Genomic DNA, 21,885 nt, shown 5'->3' on the forward strand with positions numbered 1-21,885 from the left:
GTTCTTTACACAACTTTTCAGACTTTGATGCCCTCCTCCCATTGTTGTTTCTACTCATCAATCTAATATTAATTAATTTAATTAGTCACCAGTTCGGAAAGAAAACTCCTAGAGAAGAGTCATCATACACATTATCTGAATAGGGAGAAAAATTGGCATTGTACTCTATCCCAACTCAATTCCATTTGAAAGGATGTCAGATAATCTGTATTACTCCTTTAAAATGAGGGGAGGCTGCTTGATATAAAATACTCTAATCCTACAATAAAAGGGAAGATGAGTTCTACACATCCCTGTTCTGGTTTCTAGAGGTTGATTATTTATTAAACTATTAATATTTGTGCCACCCATCATGCTGTTGTAGCAAGTGGTTATTTTTAGCTTATGGAAGGACAACTACAGATCCTCTAATGTCCTTTTCTGCTAGTTTCTAGCAGAAGTGAGATTTTTCATTAGTTTATAAAACAAAATAAAAAAGATACTAAGAAAATAGGAGAGGGAAAATGGAAAAGGAAAGGAAAAGGGGGGAAAGAAAGAAAAGATGTTGAGCTCCAATTCCCTTTGATACAGTAGAATAAGATAATAGCATCAAATCTCCGTTTATTACTTTTCCATAATAGTATAAACTACCCATTTCTATAACAACAAAACTTTATAACCAGTAAAACCCCAAATCAAAGTTTTTATTTACACACACACACACACACACACACACACACACCCTATCCTGGAAGATTTTCTGGAAGTCCAAAAGTAGTTTCCAAGTAGAAACAAAAGTAATTGTGTAGGATTTTTCCCCCTTTAATCAAAGCAGTCAATTTACCCATCTTTGCTAACTCCATTATCTTTGCAGCCATTTATCCATTGTGGGAATCAAAATGTAGTCGCTATATCAGCTTTTGATTGTAACAACTTTTTACAATACAGCAAGATTGCTGAGGTCTCATTTTGCTTTTGAGTAGCACAAGAAGGTTTAACTTTCCCAGAGTGGGTGGTAAAGGAACAAGGAATCAAACTAGACTCAAACACAAACTTTGGGTTTACATAATATTTTAAATGCAGTGACTATGATTATTTTTGATTTATTCTCTTTTTCATTAAGCTTATTCAATTTTGAGAAAATATATAAGAGACTGCTGCAAAAAGATGTTTGTGTGAATTCTTCTGATCCTCAATTCTATACTAAAATACAGTGGTACCTCTACTTACGAACTTTATTCGTTTCGTGACCACGTTCTTAAGTAGAAAAGTTTGTAAGAAGAAGCAATTTTTCCCATAGGAATCAGTTTAAAAGCAAATAATATGTGCGATAGTGGAAACCACAGGGAGGGTGGAGGCCCTGTTTCTTTCCAGGAGATTCCTAGAGAGGCCCCACAGAGGCTTCTCCCCACCTTTTCCAGCCCTGTTTCCACCCAGAGATTCCTAGACATGCCCCACAGAGGCTTCTCCCTGCCTTTTCCGGTTACAGTTTCGGAGGCTCGGATTTGTAAGTGGAAAATGGTTCTTGAAAAGAGGCAAAAAAAATATTGAACACATGGTTCTTATCTAGAAAAGTTCGTAAGTAGAGGCGTTCTTAGGCAGAGGTACCACTGTATAGATCTCTAAAAATAGGCTATGTATTATTTGATCTTGAACCAATTGCTGTCTTCTTCACTTGTCCAACTCTCCTTCTACCCATTTCATGTCCTCTTCTCAAGCTTAACATTGCTGCTTCTCATCTACCCTCTTTTATATGTTGGCTAGTGATGGGAATCCCCAAATTTTGATGGGTAATCTAATTCAAACACAGAAGAAAATTACCTACCATGTTGCCACTAGTCAATTACTGGTCTTTTGAAAATGTTGTGATTACCACCTTAGCAGACATAAATCAGAAGAGCATATAGAATGGAAAAGATACCAGCCACTTAAACCTCTACAAGTTAAAGAAAGAAAGAAAAATGTAAACCCATTCTCTGAAAACTGAAAATAGAAGCTGTGTTGTACCTTTATATCTACAGGGATGTTTTGTTTTGGTTCGCTTTTTAGGAAAATGTCGCTCTCAATGTGATACTGGTTAAATCCATTAAGATTTAAGATATGGTCTAGTATTTCCCTGTGTGAGGGAAAATATATTGCAAAGAAAAGACATTGTCAGTACAGAAATTAATCCACTGTTGGAATTTGCCTTGAAATTTCTGAAAAGAAATCACGCCATCCCGCTCCATGTAAGAAACTTCAGTACTTGAACTTTCTTTTCAGAATATTTGAAAATGTCTTTTGATATACATTTTCAAAATGTCATTGAAAACTTATTTATGTCTTGGAACCATGAGAAGATGCTACTGCAATGGTGTTGTTTTTCTGTTGCATAACTTTTCATCATTATGATACCTGAGTTTGCCCACACTTGGTGATTCAATGCATCATGTGAATGGGGGTGGATGAATATCTCAATTACATTTTAATCGCTTTTGAAAATCAAACATGTGAAGGACATTTTGTAGATTCATCTAGTTCTCCTTCTTCAGAAAAAAACATCTTCAGAAAAACTTCTTTAGTTGGAATTTTTTTTTTATGTTTTGCAAATGAAGATTCTCAAGGATAGAGTATGAGTATTCTTGCATTTATTTAAGTATCTGGTCTAAATTTTTATATATGGTTATCTCTATACAATAAAAGCAACCATGCTTTCATTGGCCAATTACTATCTGTGCATTCACTAGACATTTCGATCAAGGAACAATTCACAGCCAATGTGATTCCTTCTTTAGAAGTGATAAAATATGGAGCTTGGATCTTAAAGGGACACCAAAGACATTTTGCTCAAGCCTTCATTACAGCAAAGCTGTACAGCCAATAAAATATGCTATAATAAACAGTGTGATAGTCTGGGATCAGTAAAACCCAACTTCAAAGCAACATTTGGCAGCAGAGAATGCTGGATGACAGCCATCCCATTTTCTCGGTGTAAACTATCACACTGAATTGTTGTCAAGATAAAATTAGGTGAGCTCTCCCTTCCCACCAACTTCATCCTTATAGTGAATGCTGGAACAGCCATGAGAATTTCATAGCCCAGCCTTTTATAAATAATAATAATAATAATAATAATAATAATAATAATAATAATAATAATAATAATAAGAAGAAGAAGAAGAAGAAGAAGAAGAATATTTTTAGATCTTCGTATTTCACTAATGTCTCTAGCTGCTTCTCGTCAATTCTGCTACATCGCAATCCCAGGAGACAGCAGAATTGAGGAGAAGCAGCTAGAGAAATTAGTGAGATACGAAGATCTAAAAATTGAGCTGCAACGACTCTGGCATAAGCCAGTGAAAATGGTCCCAGTGGTACTTGGCATGCTGGGCGCAGTACCAAAGATCTCAGCGGACATTTGAAAACCATCGGAATTGACAAAATCTCCATCTGTCAATTGCAAAAGGCCACTTTACTGGGATCAGCAAACATAATTCGCCGCTACATCATGCAGTCCTAGGTGCTTGGGAAGCGCCCGACTGGTGATGAAATACGAAATTCAGCATAGTGATCTCGTTTGCTGTGTTGTACTGACATAATAATAATAATAATAATAATAATAATAATAATAATAATAATAATAATAATAATAGCAACAGAGTTGGAAGGGAGCTTGGAGGTCTTCTAGTCCAACCCCCTGATCGGGCAGGAAACCCTACACTACTTCAGAGAGATGGTTATCCAACATCATCTTGAAAACTTCTTGAAAACATCTTGAAGCATTCACAACTTCTGGAGGCAAGCTGTTCCACTGATTAATTGTTCTAACTGTCAGGAAATTTCTCCTTACTTACCTATCTCCTTGTTTAGTTTCCACCCATTGCTTCTTGTTCTACCCTCAGGTGCTTTGGAGAATAGTTTTCATTCCCTCTTCTTTGTGGCAGCCCCTGGGATATTGGAACACTGCTATCATGTCTCCCCTGGTCCTTCTTTTCATTAAACTAGCCATGCCCAGTTCCTGCAACCATTCTTCATGTGCTTTAGCCTCCAGTCCCCTAATCTTTGTTAGTCTTCTCTGCACTTTTTCTAGAGTCTCAACATCCTTTTTGCATAGTGGTGACCAAAACATTCCAAGTGTGGCCTTACCAAGGCCTTATAAAGTGGTATTAACACTTCACGTGATCTTGATTCTATCCCTCTGGTCAATGAAGCCTAGAATTGTGTTGGCTTTTTTGCAGCTGCTGCACACTGGTAGCTCCTATTTAAATGGTTGTCCACTAGGACTCCAAGATCCCTCTCACAGTTGCTACTGTTGAGCAATGTACCACATATATGTGCATTTTGTTTTTCTTGCCTAAATGTAGAATCTTACTTTTTTCACCATTGAATTTCATTTTGTTGTTCAAGTTTGTCAAGATCCTTTTGTATTTTGGGCCTATCTTTGTGAGTGTTGGCTATTCCTCCCAGTTTAGTGTCATCTGCAAATTTGATAAGTTCCCCTAGTTCTTTGAGGTAGTTTGAAACAGCAAAATAATAACAATAATGATGATGATGATGATAATAATAACAACAACAACGACGACGACGATGAAGAAGAAGAAGAAGAAACGGGGATCAATAGATCTATCAAGAAAATATCTCTCTTTCAATTTCTAATGTTGTAATTTCCAAGGTTAAAAAGTGACAACTAATTATTATAGTGTAATCATGGTCAGTTGTTAAGCAATCCCTGAGTACTGGGATAAGTTGAGGGGGAAGATGCAATAATGAGAACTTGATACCATAGTGAGAACTACTCAATGAAAAATTGTTCAGAAGGTGTAAGTTCAAAATACGAACAGCTGCTGTTGTTTGCTTATTTTACATATGGCAGTGCTTTGTACAGAGACACAAGTGAGATGACAGGTGCTATGGAAACCCACGGTTTTCATTTCTTGATTTAGTTATGTGAAACAGCAAAGTGGCATGTTCTTAGATGCTGAGAATATGAGGATCTTTCTAGAGGCTAACATGAATTAATGAAAGCAACAGTGAACGTGTGCAACTTATGGCGTGAGTTCAGTGGAAGTGTGTATGGGAGCTAGATGGCAGGTTTTGAGTGGAAAAAATTAATATCCATTCTACTATTTTAATTTGAGAAAGATTAAGGCACAAGTCCTCTGGTCCATGGCTGTAGCTCAGGGATGTAGGATAAAACAAAAATCTCTCCCAAAGGTGAAGAGTGCTGTCTCATGGCTTTAGGGCTTCAATAAACGAGCTGGGGTGGCGCAGCAGGTAGAGTGCTGTACTGCAGGCCACTGAAGCTGACTTGTAGATCTGAAGGTCAGTGGTTCAAATCTCATCACCGGCTCAAGGTTGACTCAGCCTTCCATCCTTCTGAGGTGGGTAAAATGAGGACCCGGATTGTGGGGGCAATAGCCTAGCTCTATTAAAAAAGTGCTATTGCTAACATGTTGTAAGCCGCCCTGAGTCTAAGGAGAAGGGCGGCATAAAAAGTGGATAAATAAATAAATAAATAAATAAATAAATAAATAAATAAATAAGTTTGTTTGTTTATTATTAATTAATTAGATTTCTATGCCATCCTTCTCCTTAGACTCAGGGCAGCTCACAACAAAGATTAATACTAAACATGTAAGATATCTAAATTAAATACACTCTAAAATCCCCAATACTTAAAATTAATCAATCACATTTATCCCATCATGCACCATACATTCAGTCATTGGTCAGTGCCAGATATTAAGGCTCAGTGGCCCAAAGCCTCTCGGAAGAGGTGAGTTTTTAAGACCTTGTAGAAAGTGCATGGAGTGGGGACAGTGTGAATTTCTGGAGGGAGTTCGTTCCAAAGGGCCAGGGCCACCACAGAGAAGGCTCTTCCCCTAGGCCCGGCCAGATGGCATTGTCAGGACCTGGAGAAGGCCAACTCTATATGACCTTACCGGCCACTGGGATACATGAGGCAGAAGATGATCCCGTAAGTAATCTGGTCCAGTGCCATGTAGGGATTTATATAACCACCACCCCTGTCAAACTATTTATTAAGTCTGCACTACTATTACTACTAGTTTTTTCTCATCATTCCTATCACCCATCTCCTCCCACTTATGACTGTAACTTGTTGCTTGTATCCTTAAGATTTTTATTAATATTGATTGTTTCCTGATTGCTTATTTTAACCCAATGACAATCATTAAGTGTTGTACCTCATGATTCTTGACAAATGTATCTTTTATTTTATGTACACTGAGAGCATATGCATCAAAGACAAATTCCTTGTGTGTCCAATCACACTTGTCCAATAAAATTCTATTCTGTTCTATTCTACTCTACTCTACTCTACATCGGAATGACTGGGAAGTGGAAAACAAGGCAGGTTGAGTGTCTGTCCAAGTCATAGTTGTCTTTAAGATCTTTTTCCAAAAGGCAAATGAACTGTTGTTATTGTTTTTTCTTGGAGGAAGAAGAAAAAAACCTTTTCGCTTGTCATTGGTTCTTCATCGGCAGGATCGTGGGAGCTATGAAGTTATCACAACTGATCCCTCCTTGGCCCCACCATCCTGCCAGAACCAATGAAGCTTATTATATGTTGCTGGATGAGAAGCAAAAAGTGTTATCCTTCCTCCTCAAGGAAAAAATAATAATCCAGTTACCTTTGTGAAAAGGCAGGCTAAGGAATGTCACAGGCCGATCATGAGAAGCTTTCGCTGCCTTGAATTGTGTTTCTGTCCAAGACTCCCAATAAATTCATCATGACACACATTTTAAACCAGTCTTGGTATAAAGCTAAGTGAATTTCTTCCTGCCCTTCACAGCGAACACTAAACAGAGGAAATAAGATCTCCTTGAAGTTGGGGAAGCATGTTCAGGTTCATGTTGTGGACAATCTGGAGGGAAATCAATTTTCTTCCAGTTTCACAAGTTATATGTGAATTAGAAAAATTCCAGGATGTTTCTGGTAAATTTCTAATTTGTATCCCACTGGAGTTATTACCAATACTTTTGTTCTGTTTTTCTTAAATGCTCTGCCATTATTTTTATCTGTCATTATTTTACATTGCAGTAACAATCTAACATTGTTACTGATTCCCAAACATTTTCTTCAAAAAATTTGCTAGACTGAAATCTGAGGGCCCGTAGATAAATCAGATATTGGGCATGTATAGCATCTAGGATACTAATTCACATGTGAACTTCATATATGTTGTGTGTTTTGCCTCACAATTAAATAGAAGCTCATGTATGTCTTTACATGGCCCAAATAACATGACATCAACCAATAATTTTTCACCTAAATTATTCACAGACTTTGGATAACAATGACAAAAGCTTGCAATTTAGTAATCTTGTGAGATTTTGACATCTACAACTCCTAAGAAACCAAAATAAAATGAATATAAAATGCAGTAAAAATCGAATGGCAGCTAAAATAAGTGAAATTATGTATTTCAATTTTATTTATGTGGAATAGGTACATATCACATAACATTATGCTTAGCAAAAAAAAAATTCTACTTACTGGGTGCACCCAAGTCATGTTGAGCTATTTTTCTTTTGTTTTATTTTCCTTTTTGTATGTTATTGTACATTATTGCAAAGTGGGCACAACAAATTTAACTAGACTGGAAAACACACAAACATATTTATGTTTTTGCTGATCAATAATTAGTGTTACAAACAATGGCATCAAAGTGTTGTCATGGTGAAACATAGTCAGAAATATAAGTTTCTATGTTTACTTATGTTTCTGTAAACACATAAAATGTGTAGGTTAAATATTCACAATTGTATAATTAATGGGAAGTGTATATTCTTCACTTTTCTGTGCTAATTTAGCATGGACATAAATTGATAAATGCTTAGTTTCTGAGCAGGAAGAGAGTGCTGGAGAACTTAACTAAATATATCTTAACATGCAACGTAATACAGCTCAAATTACACATACTAAGTATAGGCTTAAAATAATTTAAAAAGTTCTATTTATATCAAAAGGAATTGCTTTGAAGTCAAACAGTAAAACTCAGAACCATTTAAGTCCATAGGCTAATTAAGCAACCACATGTCTTTCACCACTGAAATCAAGACCAATTAGGATCACTATTTCCCTGCCTCCATCATTCTCCAAAGCTTGGAAAAATAATACCTTAGAGCAGTGTTTCCCAACCTTGGCAACTTGAAGGTATCTGGACTTCAACTCCCAAAATTCCTGGCCTTCCAAATATCTTCAAGTTGCCAAGGTTGGGAAACACTGCCTTAGAGTATAAATTTTATCCCGAAAAGAATTATTGTGACTCTCCCATGTTAACATTTAACACATTTTCTTAGAGGGGGAAAATATGTCCTTATCCGTACCACAATGTTATATGCCTTGAATGTTAATAAGAAAATGTTCTGACATCATAGGAGGTGAATTGTCTTGTATTCCTATTATTGCACACAAATTTTGGTCTTTTTCTAGCTGGTATTATGTTGAACATTTCAGATTTACATGTAAATATGTTTGGTTTTCTGTTTTAGGTCATTCATACAATGAGAGTAATTGACAAGGATGATCCCAAAAATGGACACTATTTTGTTTATAACCTTCCATCTGAAATGGCCAACAACCCTAATTTTACAATTAAGGAAAATGACGGTAAATATAATTATTTAGTAATAATATTATTATTAAAAATAGTAATAATGTGAGGGAAAGTTGGAGTTGTACCTTTTACTGCATTCATTGCTTCATTTTGCTAATGTTCTTAATGTCCTCTGTTTTTCCAGGAAGATTTGACTTTAAATTTTTATGACACGGTTAATATTTGTTTTCAAGATATTGGATGAGATAGATGATAGATAGATAGATAGATAGATAGATAGATAGATAGATAGATGGATGGATGGATGGATGGATGGATGGATGGATGGATGGATGGATGGATGGATGGGTGGATGGATGGATGGATGTGTGTGTGAGAGGGTGAGGGAGAATTAGACATAGACGTAGAAATATAGAGATATAAAGATGTATATGATACTTTGGGTTACAGGAAATTATAGACATAATGATTATTTCACTTAGCAAAATATTTCAGGAGATTTTTTATACTGTAGTACATTTGTTGCTCTTTTTGGTATAACAGTGATAATTTGTATACATTATGGTGTATTTCTTCTCAGACAAAGCAATATTGACTCCACATTTTAAAAGGAGGAAAATTATTTCCAGTTATACATTATGCTGCTTTCCTATAGTACCCTCCTTCTGAATTCTGACTTCACGGTGATAAACATCCATTTCAGAATCACAGCAGTTTTCTGTAGTTTCTGTAGATTTATTTGCCAATTCCAACCTTCAATAGGCTACTACCTATGTTTAAAGAAATGAAACTGGAGCTAAGTTAAAGTTTCTGGATGGATTATTTTTCTTAGGTTCATTTTTGTATCTTTCTGGAAGTATTTTCAAAATAGTTTGCAAAAAGGTAAAACAAAATAAAAATGGAAATGGCCAGATAGACTTGCAGACCAAAGTGAAAAGCTTTTTTGAAACTTTAATTTATTCAAAATTTGAAAAGACATTAAAATGTCCCCTACTAATAAAGGAGAATATTTGTAGCTCAGGGTTGACGTGTGGGATCCTTGATATTTTCTGACTTTGCTTGTTTTCTGGCAAGCATTTTCATTACACAAACTAGGTAACATCATCAGTGCTAATAAGGAGTGCTGTTGGTTGTCAGTTTACATTCTACTGGCTGGGCTGTCTACTGGCTTGCTTGTCCTCCAATGGACTACTTATCACCTCGAGGTTCAACTATTGCTATGCTCTCTATATTGAGCTTTGAAGAGTGTTCGTAAACTTCAAATCGTCCAAAATGCAGCCACACGAGCAGTTATGGCCTTTCCGAGGCATACCCATATTTCGCCAGCATTCCGCAGACTGTATTGGCTGATGATTGGTTTCCATATGCAATTCAAAGTGTTGGTTATGACCTATAAAGCCCTACATGCCATCAGACCAGATTACTTGCGGGAACGCCTTCTGCCGCACGAGTCCCAGCGACCGGTTAGGTCCCACAGAGTTGGCCTTCTACAGGGCCCAATAACTAGACAATGTCATTTGGTGGGGCCTAGGGGAAGAGCCTTCTCTGTGAGGGCCCTGGCCCTCTGGTATCAGCTCTCCCCAGAGATTTGCACTGCCCCCACCCTCCTCACCTTCAGTAAAAATTTAAAGACTTATCTGTGCCGCCAGGCCTGGGGCCATTAGATCCTAGGCCCCTCGCCGACGAGTGTAGTATGTCTTGCTGTGTGAATGGGAATGAATGATTTTAAATGTTATTAGAGTTTTTAAAGTTTTTAGCTATATTAATTGGATTTATTAGATATGTACATTGTATATTGTTTTGATATGTTTTCTTCAGAGAGGGGTGTCATACAAATTCAATAAATAAATAAAATCTACACACCATTCAAAAGAGACAATCAAAAACCAAAAAGGAAATGAAGACCAAAACTTCTCTTTACCAGCAATCAAAATATAGATAAGCAGAGATTGCTACTAAGATTGATATTAGACCAACCTCAAGAAGTAAACAATATCCTAATGAAGGAACTACTGTATAAATGAGCCCTCTGGGCCGATGAGTGTAGGTATGTTTTCTGTTTGAATGGGAATGAATGAATGTGATTAGGGCTTTTAAAGAAATTTTAGCTAACTTAATTGTATGTTTAGATATGTATATTATATATTGTTTTTGATACATTGTAAGCCGCCCCGAAACCTCGGAGAGGGGTGGCATATAAATTCAATAATTAATTAATTATTTAAATACATAAATACATAAATACATTCACATACATACATGCATGCATGCATATTCTCAGGCTCATCCTCTGTTAATAACAACATCAGATTTGGGTAAGGCACAGAACTGTAGATATGTATTCAAAAATTGAAACTGTTACTCACAATCAATGCTTTCCCCACAGCTCACCAATAGCCATGTCAAATGAGGAGATGGAAACTTTAAGGTAGCCTGGGGGGGGGGGTTGTATGAATCGCAGTGTGATAGAACTGGGTAGTAATGCTGTTTTAGTCTACAGATCTATCCCTTTGAAGTGCTCATAGTACTGGGGATTGTTGGGAATACTTGGCAACACCTAGAATGTTGTGGATGATTTTGGATACCATGCTTTAGTAACAAACTATTGCAGTTTCATAAAGCATCTACTTGGAAAATCACCAATAATTAAAAATTAAAGGATTGAGTATATTGGTGTAGGAGGAAACACGTCTTATGAAAAACATTTTCATTGATGCTGAATCAATGCTACATGTAAAACCAAATATCTTGTTTCCAATAAAGGAGTTTACACCAGAGGTGGGTTCGTACTTGTTTGGACTAGTTCGCCTCAACCAGTAGCGACCCACAGGTGATGTCACAATGACATCAAAGAACTGGTTCAGTTGGTGCTGGTCCATGAGCGCTGCCATCGTTTTTTGAATTGTTTTCGAATTAATTTTTTTTTCTTCTGAGCATGTGCAGAAGCCGGCTTTCCAGCACTGTGCGTGCGGTCACCATCTTGTTTTTGGGAGGGAGAATATTTTTTTTGCCACTTGCGTGAAACATGGATTGGACCGCTCCTCCCTTTACTTATTCAAAGTTCCATTAAAAGTGACAAAAACGTAACTCACAACTGTGTGAAAGCCTTGCATTTTTAAAGCTAAGGCATGCTAAATAATCTTTAACTCTACCTTCCAATCAGTTTCTTTTTCGATACTTCCTGCCCCTCTAAATTCAGCTGCTGAACGGCACAGGAACACTTTGTCTTTAAATAGATACGATGCTATTTTTGTATAACTTGATGACATTGCATTAAGTAAATAACCTTTATTCTGGGGAAACAATGTTTGGCATTTTTTTTATATATATATATATATATGTTAAATGTTTTTATAGCTGGAATTTTAAAATTAAGGGAGACCAGGATAGATCTATTTCGGCCTTATTAGGCCTCATCAGCTGGCCACACCCACTCTTTTACTGGGATTCGATCTGGGAAGCTTCTGCATTGTAAAGCAGAGAGCTAGCAATTAGCAATATACCAGGGTGATCCGACATAAGAAAAAAAATATATATATAGACAGACAGACATAGATTATAGATCTTTATTTTTTTTTAAAAGTAAAAGTAAAATAGGGAAACATGTTTTTCATTGGAATAAGACCTACTTTATGACATGAACATCATATTGGAAAGTTAGATTTGTCCTTGGACTTCATCCATGCCTCCCACTGTGTTCTACACGATTGTCCTCACTTTTTTTTTTTGGGGGGGGGGGGGAGGTAACCACAAGATTATTTTGCCCCATGTCTCTCTTATTTATGCCTTTGATTTTCTGTTGTATTAAGCACGAACATTTTAATGGAGCTTATGCTTCCCATGGTTTTATGTTCATTTTTCTCAAAAAAAAAATTTTGGTTGTTTGAAAAACATATGGGTGTATTTGGATTTTGGCTTGGGAACATCTTGAACATCACTCTGGATGTCCTTTGGCAATAGTGTTGTAAATTCCCTCCTTGCCTTTCGTAAAGTTCTTAAGACCCATCTCTGCCATCAGGCATGGGGGAACTGAGACATCTCCCCCGGGCCTATACAGTTTATACATGGTATGTTTGTGTGTATGCTTGCTTTTAATAATGGGGTTTTTAGTGTTTTTTAAATTATTAGATTTGTTCTTACATTGTCTTTGTTATTGTTGTGAACCGTCCCGAGTCTACGGAGAGGGGCGGCATACAAATCTAAATAATAATAATAATAATAATAATAATAATAATAATAATAATAATAATAATAATAATAATTTCCTGTTAAACTTCAATGGGAAGAAAATATTAACTTCATTATCAACCATTTTAATATTCCACAACATAATCTCCTTAATTAAGTCATCAATGTATTTTCTTTTAAAAATAAAACAAACAAACAATTGCACAGAAGAATAAACGTTAAGGGGGAAATTGCGGCAAAGACATGTATTAAGGAATAGTGCTTGCAAACACATAGGCAAATATTTACTCACAGGGAAACAGAAACACCATATGCAATTGTTTACTAACTGATGTATAGAAAATGAACCTTTGCTTGGAAAAGGGGTGCGCTGAATGAGAAAGAGAGAAGGAGAAAGAAATGCAACTATTAAATGTGCCAGTTTTATATCATTCATATCTATGTGCCAATCATTTGTTCTTCCTCTGGAGCATTGCTGTATTTAATATGCTCCAACTGTGGATTGCTGGTGAGAATATGAATTAATTTCTCCTCAACCTGTCCAGCTATATGTCTTCTTTTTTTATTATTAACCATTGGGGTCCGGTAGATGATAAATCAATGGATATTCCTGCAGATAAGCCTTTATTTGAAGTCTTGGAAAGCTAGCAATCATTCTTTTGATACAGCTATTATCCAACCTGGGAGGAGGAACATGTGATCTAAAGGCACTTAAATTGGTCACCTGCCTTGTCACCTTTGAGCTGTTAAAGAATCCCCCTTCACAGGGAAGTTCTTTGGTGAATGATTTAATCCATTCCTCATGACTTTTATGATCAGATGGATGCTTACAGCCCTGAAGAGAGAATTGCCAAAGAAGCTGGTCATTATGTGGGGTGGACTTTGATGGATTTTATTCAATAGCTGAATGGTGAATTAAATCAATGTAAATGTCTCAAGAATACTAAATTCAAGCTTTTAGTAGGGGATTTGCTTGGAAATAATCTTCTCTTTCAAGCACACTTTTTCTGGTATTGAACTCAGAAATAACCTTTCTCCAGGGAAGGAAAAATTCATTTCTATGGTTCTAGATATTTTCCTTCTCCTTTGCATAATTATTAAGTATAGCTCTCTCTTTTCAGCATGAACAAGTACAAGTAAAGGAGAAGATCCAATTGACTCATATCCAATTATTCTTATACCCTCAAGTTGAGTCCAGTTCCTAGCAATCTTATGAACTGAAGCATAATTGACCTTTAACGATAACCCATAGTTTCTTTTAAGGACCCTCCAGTAATCTCTTTAATATTATTCATCCATTTTATTCATTGTTTTCTTATTCTACTTGCCTCAATCCACAAATATTAATTATTTCTAGCCCATTTTCTATGCACAAAACATATCAGTTTTTGGTTCCTCTTGTATAAAGATAGTTTTAACATAGTCTCCAAAACCATAATGTAAATGCTTCTCTCTTTCTGTCATTTTATCTAAAGATCCAGGATATCAGTTGGCCAAGTGCCTCTAGTAAGCTCACAAAAGCAAATAGATGTTCTATTTGTTATAATTGATTGATTGATTGATTTGATTTATTGGATTTGCATGCCGCCCATCTCCGGAGACTCGGGGCGGCTAACAACAATAATAAAACAGTATACAAAATAATCCAATACTAAAAACGATTAAAAACCCATTAATATAAAAAAAACCCAAACATACAGACAGACATACCATGCATAAAATTGTAAGGCCTAGGGGGAGAGAATATCTCAGTTCCCCCATGCCTGACGGCAGAGGTGGGTTTTAAGCAGCTTATGAAAGGCAAGGAGGGTGGGGGCAATTCCTCTTATATCATCAGGAACACTAGGTATTCATGAACATGATACCTCTGTTATGTAATTTTTTAAAAATATCACGCCTAATGGTCATTTCCTATCATTAATTATTTTTAATTGAAACTGTTGCTATAGATCGAGCTGTTTGAAAGGCTTTCGGTTGTATTTTGTTTGATAATTTTATCTGAATTATTGACCAGAATTCGGGAGATTGGAAGATTCAGTTGCATGAACTTTGAATCAAATCACCAGAGCAAAATTTTGCAAAGCAAGTAAAATGCTTGGATGCATAGCTAGAGGTATGACAAGCAGGAAGAGGGAGATTGTGATGTTGCTGTATAGAGTGCTGGCGAGACCACATTTGGAATACTGTGTCCAGTTCTGGAGACCTCAGGTACAAAAAGATATTGATCAAATTGAACGGGTCCAAAGACGGGCTACAAAAACGGTGGAAGGTCTTAAGCATAAAGCTTATCAGGAAAGACTTCATGAACTCAATCTGTATAGTCTGGAGCAGTGTTTTTCAACCAGTGTGCCGTGGCACACTAGTGTGCCGCGAGACATGGTCAGGTGTGCCGCGAAGCTCAGAGAGAAAGAAAGCAAGAGAGAAAGAAAGCAAGAGAGAAAGAGCGAGCGAGAGAGAAAAAGAACTAAAGAGAAAGAAAGCAAGAGAGAGAGAAAGAACAAGAGAAAGAAAAAGAGAGGGAGAAAAAGAGAGAGAAAGAAAGCAAGAGAGAGAGAGAGAAAGAAAGGGAGGGAAGGAGAGAGAGAGAAAGACATAAAGGGACATAGGGAGGGAGAAAGAGTGCAAAAAAGAGAGGAAGGAAGGAAGAGAAAGAAAGAGGAAGGAAGGGAGAGAAAGAGGGAGGGAGAAAGAAATAGAGCGAAGGGGAGGAAGAGAGAGAATTTTTTTCTTCAAACTTTTTTTAACCCCCCCCTCCCGCTCAATGTGCCCCAGGGTTTCGTAAATGTAAAAAATGTGCCGCGGCTCAAAAAAGGTTGAAAATCACTGGTCTGGAGGACAGAAGGGAAAGGGGGAACATGATGGAAACATTTAGATACGTTAAAGGGTTTTAAACAAGGTTCAGGAGGGAAGTGTTTCTAACAGGGAAGTGAATACAAGAACAAGGGGGCACGATCTGAGGTTAGTTGGGGGAGAGATCAGATGAGAAAATATTATTTGACTGAAAGAATAGTAGATGCTTGGAACAAACTTCCAGCAGACATGGTTGGTAAATCCACAGGAACTGAATTTAAACATGCTTGGGATAAACATATATCCATCCTAAGATAAAATACAGGAAATAGTATAAGGGCAGACTAGATGGACAATGAGGTATTTTTCTGCCATCAATCTTCCATGTTTCTGTGTTTAGTATCTTCTAATGAGTTACAAGTAATCAAAGTAGCAATCATTGACCTAAAACTGGTTTTATTTTTGTTTTTATTTATGGGAGGGTTTTGGATCACAAATGGTTGGAAACAATTGAACAGCATTTGTTTGTTTGTTTGTTTGTGCCTGACCCATAGAAATAGCAAAGAATTGGAGAAATGTACAGTACATTATGGCAGTATATTAATGGCAGAAAGTTTTCTTAAATGTAGTCACACTAACGCCTCCTAATTATTTAAATAGATCTACTCCAAATATGACTAAGTCAGGATTTAACTCAGCTGCCTTATCTTAATACAAAATAAGAACACTATTACATTTCAGATTATACTTTACAAATCTTTAAAACTGATGTGGCTTTGTGGAAGTATATATTATTCTCTATTATTTCAAAGAAAATACAATAGCACTGGCTCCATCTCAGCTCCTCAGGTCAAGCATTCTTCATTTTGTTAAGTTGCTACAACAATAATAAAGCAGTCTTTTAAAAAAAACTTACCTTCTTGCATCCAGATTCAGCAACCAGTTAGCACAAGAAAATAAAATTCGGCCTCTTGCCTCCTTGCAGCTAAAACTGCACTTTACTTTCACTTTCATTTTATCATGTGGCTAAAAAAAAAAGTATAAGCATGATTGTGAATACGTAAAATGTAAAAACATAAGATAGTTACGAATACATGGGGACATTAAGATAGGGACGCTGGGCATGCTGATATCCTTATGCACGCCCCTTACAGATCTCTTAGGTATGGAGTGAGGTCAACAGTAGATTGTCTAAGATTAAAGTTTTTGGGGTTGGGGGAAGAAACCACAGAGTCAGGTAGTGCATTCCAGGCATTGACCACACTGTTGCTGAAGTCGTATTTATTTATTTATTTAATTTATTGTTAGAGTTGAAAGGGACCATGTAGGTCATCAAGTCCAACCCCCTGCTTGCAATCATGTTTGGAGTTGTTTATGTTAGGTGTGCTCGTGCATTGTTGCAGTTGAAGCTGAAGTAGTCATTGACAGGTAGGGCATTGTAGCAGATAATTTTATATGCTACATTTAGGTCAGACCAAATGTGATGTAGTTCTATATTGTCTAAGCTCAAGATTTCAAGTCTGGTTGCATAAGGTATTCTGTTGTGAGCAGAGTAGTGAAGGAAACGTCTGAAATATCTCTGGACATTCTCAATTGTATTAATGTCTGATATGCAGTGTGGATTCCAGACAGATGAGCTTTATTTAAGAATTGGTCTAGCAAATGTTTTGTATGCTCTAATTAGAAGTACAATGTACACTGAGAGCATACGCACTAAGACAAATTCCTTGTGTGTGCAATCACACTTGGCCAATAAAGAATTCTATTCTACAATGTTACCAGAGATGAAACTGCACAAGATTAAGTTAACAACTCTTAATGGTTTTTCCCCCCAAAGGTCCTTAACAGAGTGAGGGTCGTCTACAAGGTTGATGTGTCAAATTTAAATGGATGGTTCTCTTCTGCTCCCTTTATCAGTCTTGGTCTAGGAAAATGTACTTCAATTTGGTCAGGGAACTTTGTAATAGACTTTGAATCTGTTATTATCTCTTGGGTCCTTCAATCTGAAGGTTTCAGTGTTGTTAGTATAAAATAATAGGAATGCTCTTTATGTGTTTCCTTGAGTTCCTTAGAGAAATATACATAAAAGGAAAGCTAATACTTTGACTCTGATGAAGGAAAAGGACAGAGGATGGCCCAGGCAACTTTCTCCCTTTCATGTATTTTATTAAAGATGGCCATCTTTTGTCATTGGCTAAGCTGATAAAAGTTAATATGCTTTGAAATCAAAAACTTCTAGAGAGCACTGTGTCGAGTTCCATTAAAATAGAGTTTATAGGAGCATATAACCCTCTTTTGATTTTTTTTATGACCGTTGGATGGAAAACCAGGGCAAATGCTGACTGCTTTCCATGAAGTTAATGATTTTCTCTACTATAATAAAAATTATGACTTCAGAATCATCTGAAGAGGTGCACGGTTGGAAGATTGTGGCTGGCCTGAGAACCCCAGCTGTGCTGTGCTCAGAGTATGAAAAGATCTTCCAAGCCAGAATGTTATATAGAAAAGAGAGCTCCTGACTGTCTTAATCCCAGCATACAATGATGATGATGATGTTATCCATTCAGTCATGTCTGATTCTTAGCAGTTTTGTGGGCCAGGTCTCTCCACATCTTAGAAACATAGAAACATAGAAGACTGACGGCAGAAAAAGACCTCATGGTCCATCTAGTCTGCCCTTATACCATTTCCTGTATTTTATCTTACAATGTATATATGTTTATCCCAGGCATGTTTAAATTGAGTTACTGTGGATTTACCAACCACGTCTGCTGGAAGTTTGTTCCAAGGATCTACTACTCTTTCAGTAAAATAATATTTTCTCACGTTGCTTTTGATCTTTCCCCCAACTAACTTCAGATTGTGTCCCCTTGTTCTTGTGTTCACTTTCCTATTAACAACACTTCCCTCCTGAACCTTATTTAACTCTTTAACATATTTAAATGTTTCGATCATGTCCCCCCTTTTCCTTCTGTCCTCCAGACTATACAGATTGAGTTCATGAAGTCTTTCCTGATACATTTTATGCTTAAGACCTTCCACCGTTCTTGTAGCCCATCTTTGGACCCGTTCAATTTTGTCAATATCTTTTTGTATGTGAGGTCTCCAGAACTGAACACAGTATTCCAAATGTGGTCTCACCAGCGCTCTATATAAGGGGATCACAATCTCCCTCTTTCTGCTTGTTATACCTCTAGCTATGCAGCCAAGCATCCTACTTGCTTTTCCTACCGCCCGACCACACTGCTCACCCATTTTGAGACTGTCAGAAATCACTACCCCTAAATCCTTCTCTTCTGAAGTTTTTGCTAACACAGAACTGCCAATGCAATACTCAGATTGAGGATTCCTTTTCCCCAAGTGCATGATTTTACATTTAGAAACATTAAACTGCAGTTTCCATTGCTTTGACCATTTATCTAGTAAAGCTAAATCATTTACCATATTACAGACCCCTCCAGGAATATCAACCCTATTGCATCTTCTGATTTTGTACTACTTCTTTTGAGTTTTTCTATGCTTTGGCTAGTATGTCATCTTTGATAGTGTCTAGCTATTGTCTTCTTTGAGCACCTGGTTTCCTTTTACCTCCCACTTTAGACCAGATCTCCCAAACTGGTAGCGACCCGCTGATCTGGATCAGCTGGTGTTGGTCTGTGGACACAGCCATCTTTTAATTTTGGAAAAAATTTGCACATTTATTTTTACTGTTGTGAAGGTTTTCCCTATTCTGCTGCCAGTAAAAGAGCCCTGCTGCCCATCCTCAGCTTTAAACTGACCTTCATTCCTTCACCCAAAGCACAGCTGTGTTTTGGGCTGATTCCAGCTATTAAGCATGTGCGGAAGCCAAATTGCACATGGGAACAGGCACGGGCGCATGGAATGTGCTCGCGTGTGCAAAATGTTGCAATGTGGACCGGTGGCGAAGCTAAGTGGAACCCACCCCTACCGCTAACTCTTTCAAACATTACTGCTTTCTCTATAGTAAAATCCATTGCACGACATGGCCGTGAAACACAATTTTGTGATTTTTCAAAATACATATACTCTATTAAATTTCTACATAGGATAAAATATAAAAGAAAAGAGATATTTAGAAATAAAAGAATAGCAAAGGGACAGATTAGGGTTAGAGTTCCTAACTTTTGAGAAATTTCCTTGAAAAAATTGTCAAAGCCAAAAGAAAAAAGAAATTAAAACTACTAGGAATACAGCCTAGAACTGATCCTATAAGGATAATATTCTCTTGTACTAAATGTCAGAGAAAAGTTTTGGCATGCTTTAGAGACAATTATCTACATGAATGTAAAGTTCAGACATTTTGAAAGGAGCAGAATTGGAAATTAAACAGATAATTATTTAAAGTTCATTTTGTTCCAAAGGGGATGGTTAAAGAGGGAAGGGTGGAAAAGAAACATTCACTATATCATTCTATACTGTCTTGGCTTTCTTAGCTATCCAGTGTCAAATATTTTAAATATTTCATTATCTCCATGTCATATTTCATTATGGAGAATAGTTGAGTCATTTGATAGTCCAAAAGCACATTGTTGCTCTTTTCTACCATCCTTTATGTAAATGTTATTATTTGTTCTCTGAACAGGGTTTTAAGCCTATTAGCTTATATAAATATTATAAGAACATAAAAACATAAGAAGAGCCGTACTGAATCAGGCAAAGCCTATCGAGTCCAGCATTCTGTGTCACACAGTGATCCACCAATTGTACATGGGGATCATGAATAGAAAGAGAGGGCAAAATCCTCTCTTTCCCTTGACCCCCAACAAATGGTACCCAAGGGAATCCTGCCTGCCTCAACCAAACGTAGAGATGGCACTTGGATGCCACACTTTATACAATAAGATAATCCAGTATTCTTTTCTAAAAAAGTATCTAAGATTTCAAGTGGCAAACTTATTTTCCCTGTACACTACCCTTACAATAAATGTAATATGAATGTAGTAAGTTTTCTGTTGTTTCATTTACAAATATGTGTGTTGTGTTTGTTTATTAGATTTGTATGCCGCCCCTTTCCGTAGACTCGGGGCGGCTCACAACACAATAAAAACAGTTCATGACAAATCTAATAATTTACAATTTAAGATATTTTAAAAAAAACCATTATTAAGCAGACATACAAGTATACCATACATAAATTGTATAGGCCCAGGGGAGATATTTCAGTTCCCCCATGCCTGACGACAAAGGTGGGTTTTAAGGAGTTTACGAAAGGCAAGGAGGGTAGGGGCAGTTCTAATCTCTGGGGGGAGCTGGTTCCAGAGAGTCGGGGCCGCCACAGAGAAGGTTCTTCCCCTGGGGCCCGCCAACCGACATCTCCGGTATTGTTGAATGCTGTTGTTTAGACTTTGAATTATTGCAAGACAAGAAAGACACTTTACAAAAATAATATTTCTGGGTGAGGAATGTTGAGCTTTGGCATTCAAGGTGGCTAAGACATTGGCTACTGTCTGTGAAAGCTGATTTTTATTACCTTATTTTAGACTTATATAGCTGCTGAAATTATGAACTCCAAACCAAGATTGCAAGAGTGAATCATAAAACTGCCAACATCAAAAATAAAGTTAAAATAAAACCATTGCATTCTCCATCAGTATAGCAATAGCAATTAGACTTGTATTTTGCAGCACTTTCTGGGCAATTTGCAATGTCAGCATAATGTGGGTCAAAATTTTACCAACCTCAGAAGGATGGAAGACTGAGTCAACATTGAGCTTGTCAGAATCCAAGCTTCTCAACAGAGAATTATGTGTGGAAATTGTTGATTCTTAAATGTTGCTCCTATTAAGCACCAATGTCATCATCATTTTAGATCAAATGGTTCCAGTGAACCAAGTCAAGGTAATTCTTTGACTGAATTCGGGATACTTTGTAGTAATATTTGTTTCTTGTGTGTCATAAAATGCCAAACTAAATGAGTAAATTGGCATTATAAACAGTTTCTTCATCTGTGTTGTAGTTCTATAAGATTTGTAATATAAAATGTTATGGCGGCCATCAATTTGACTTTTCCAGAATGTACGTTGTAAATTTTTGATGTCTGCTGAAAGTCATTTTACATTAATGAAAATGACTACAAGTATACAGCTGAGTTACCACAATATTACCCTTTAAAACAGCTTATAAAAGTGATAACATAAAGTAGCATAATTTATTTTAATCAGTCTTCTGGCTGAATAGGATGATTCTTTCATTATTGTCAAGCTCATATAAAAGAATCTTTCTCATAAAGAGTGTATTGTGCCTGGTTTCTGTGACCTGCTGTATTATACTCTTTAAAACACGTGATTATTTCTTAAGCTATTTGGTCAACCCAACCCCCTCTTTGCTTCTGCTATTAGTTGCTCCA

The 21,885-nt window shown here is 36.7% G+C and overlaps 1 protein-coding gene across 7 annotated transcripts in view; it reads left to right on the forward strand.

Moving 5' to 3' along the window:
* LOC139171918 (cadherin-8) overlaps nucleotides 1-21,885 on the forward strand; it is a 292,669-nt gene that overhangs the window by 253,017 nt on the left and 17,767 nt on the right. For 6 of the 7 annotated variants that reach the window (XM_070760413.1, XM_070760417.1, XM_070760418.1 and 3 more), the window contains one exon: nucleotides 8,476-8,593. In XM_070760413.1, the coding sequence (XP_070616514.1) occupies nucleotides 8,476-8,593 (118 nt within the window). Of the gene's footprint in view, nucleotides 1-8,475; nucleotides 8,594-21,019; nucleotides 21,768-21,885 lie in introns of those variants that run through there. The other variant, XM_070760419.1, reaches the window with a different exon arrangement.

The sequence above is a fragment of the Erythrolamprus reginae genome, chromosome 9 (genome assembly GCF_031021105.1).
Source record: "Erythrolamprus reginae isolate rEryReg1 chromosome 9, rEryReg1.hap1, whole genome shotgun sequence".
Taxonomy (NCBI): Eukaryota; Metazoa; Chordata; class Lepidosauria; order Squamata; family Dipsadidae; genus Erythrolamprus; species Erythrolamprus reginae.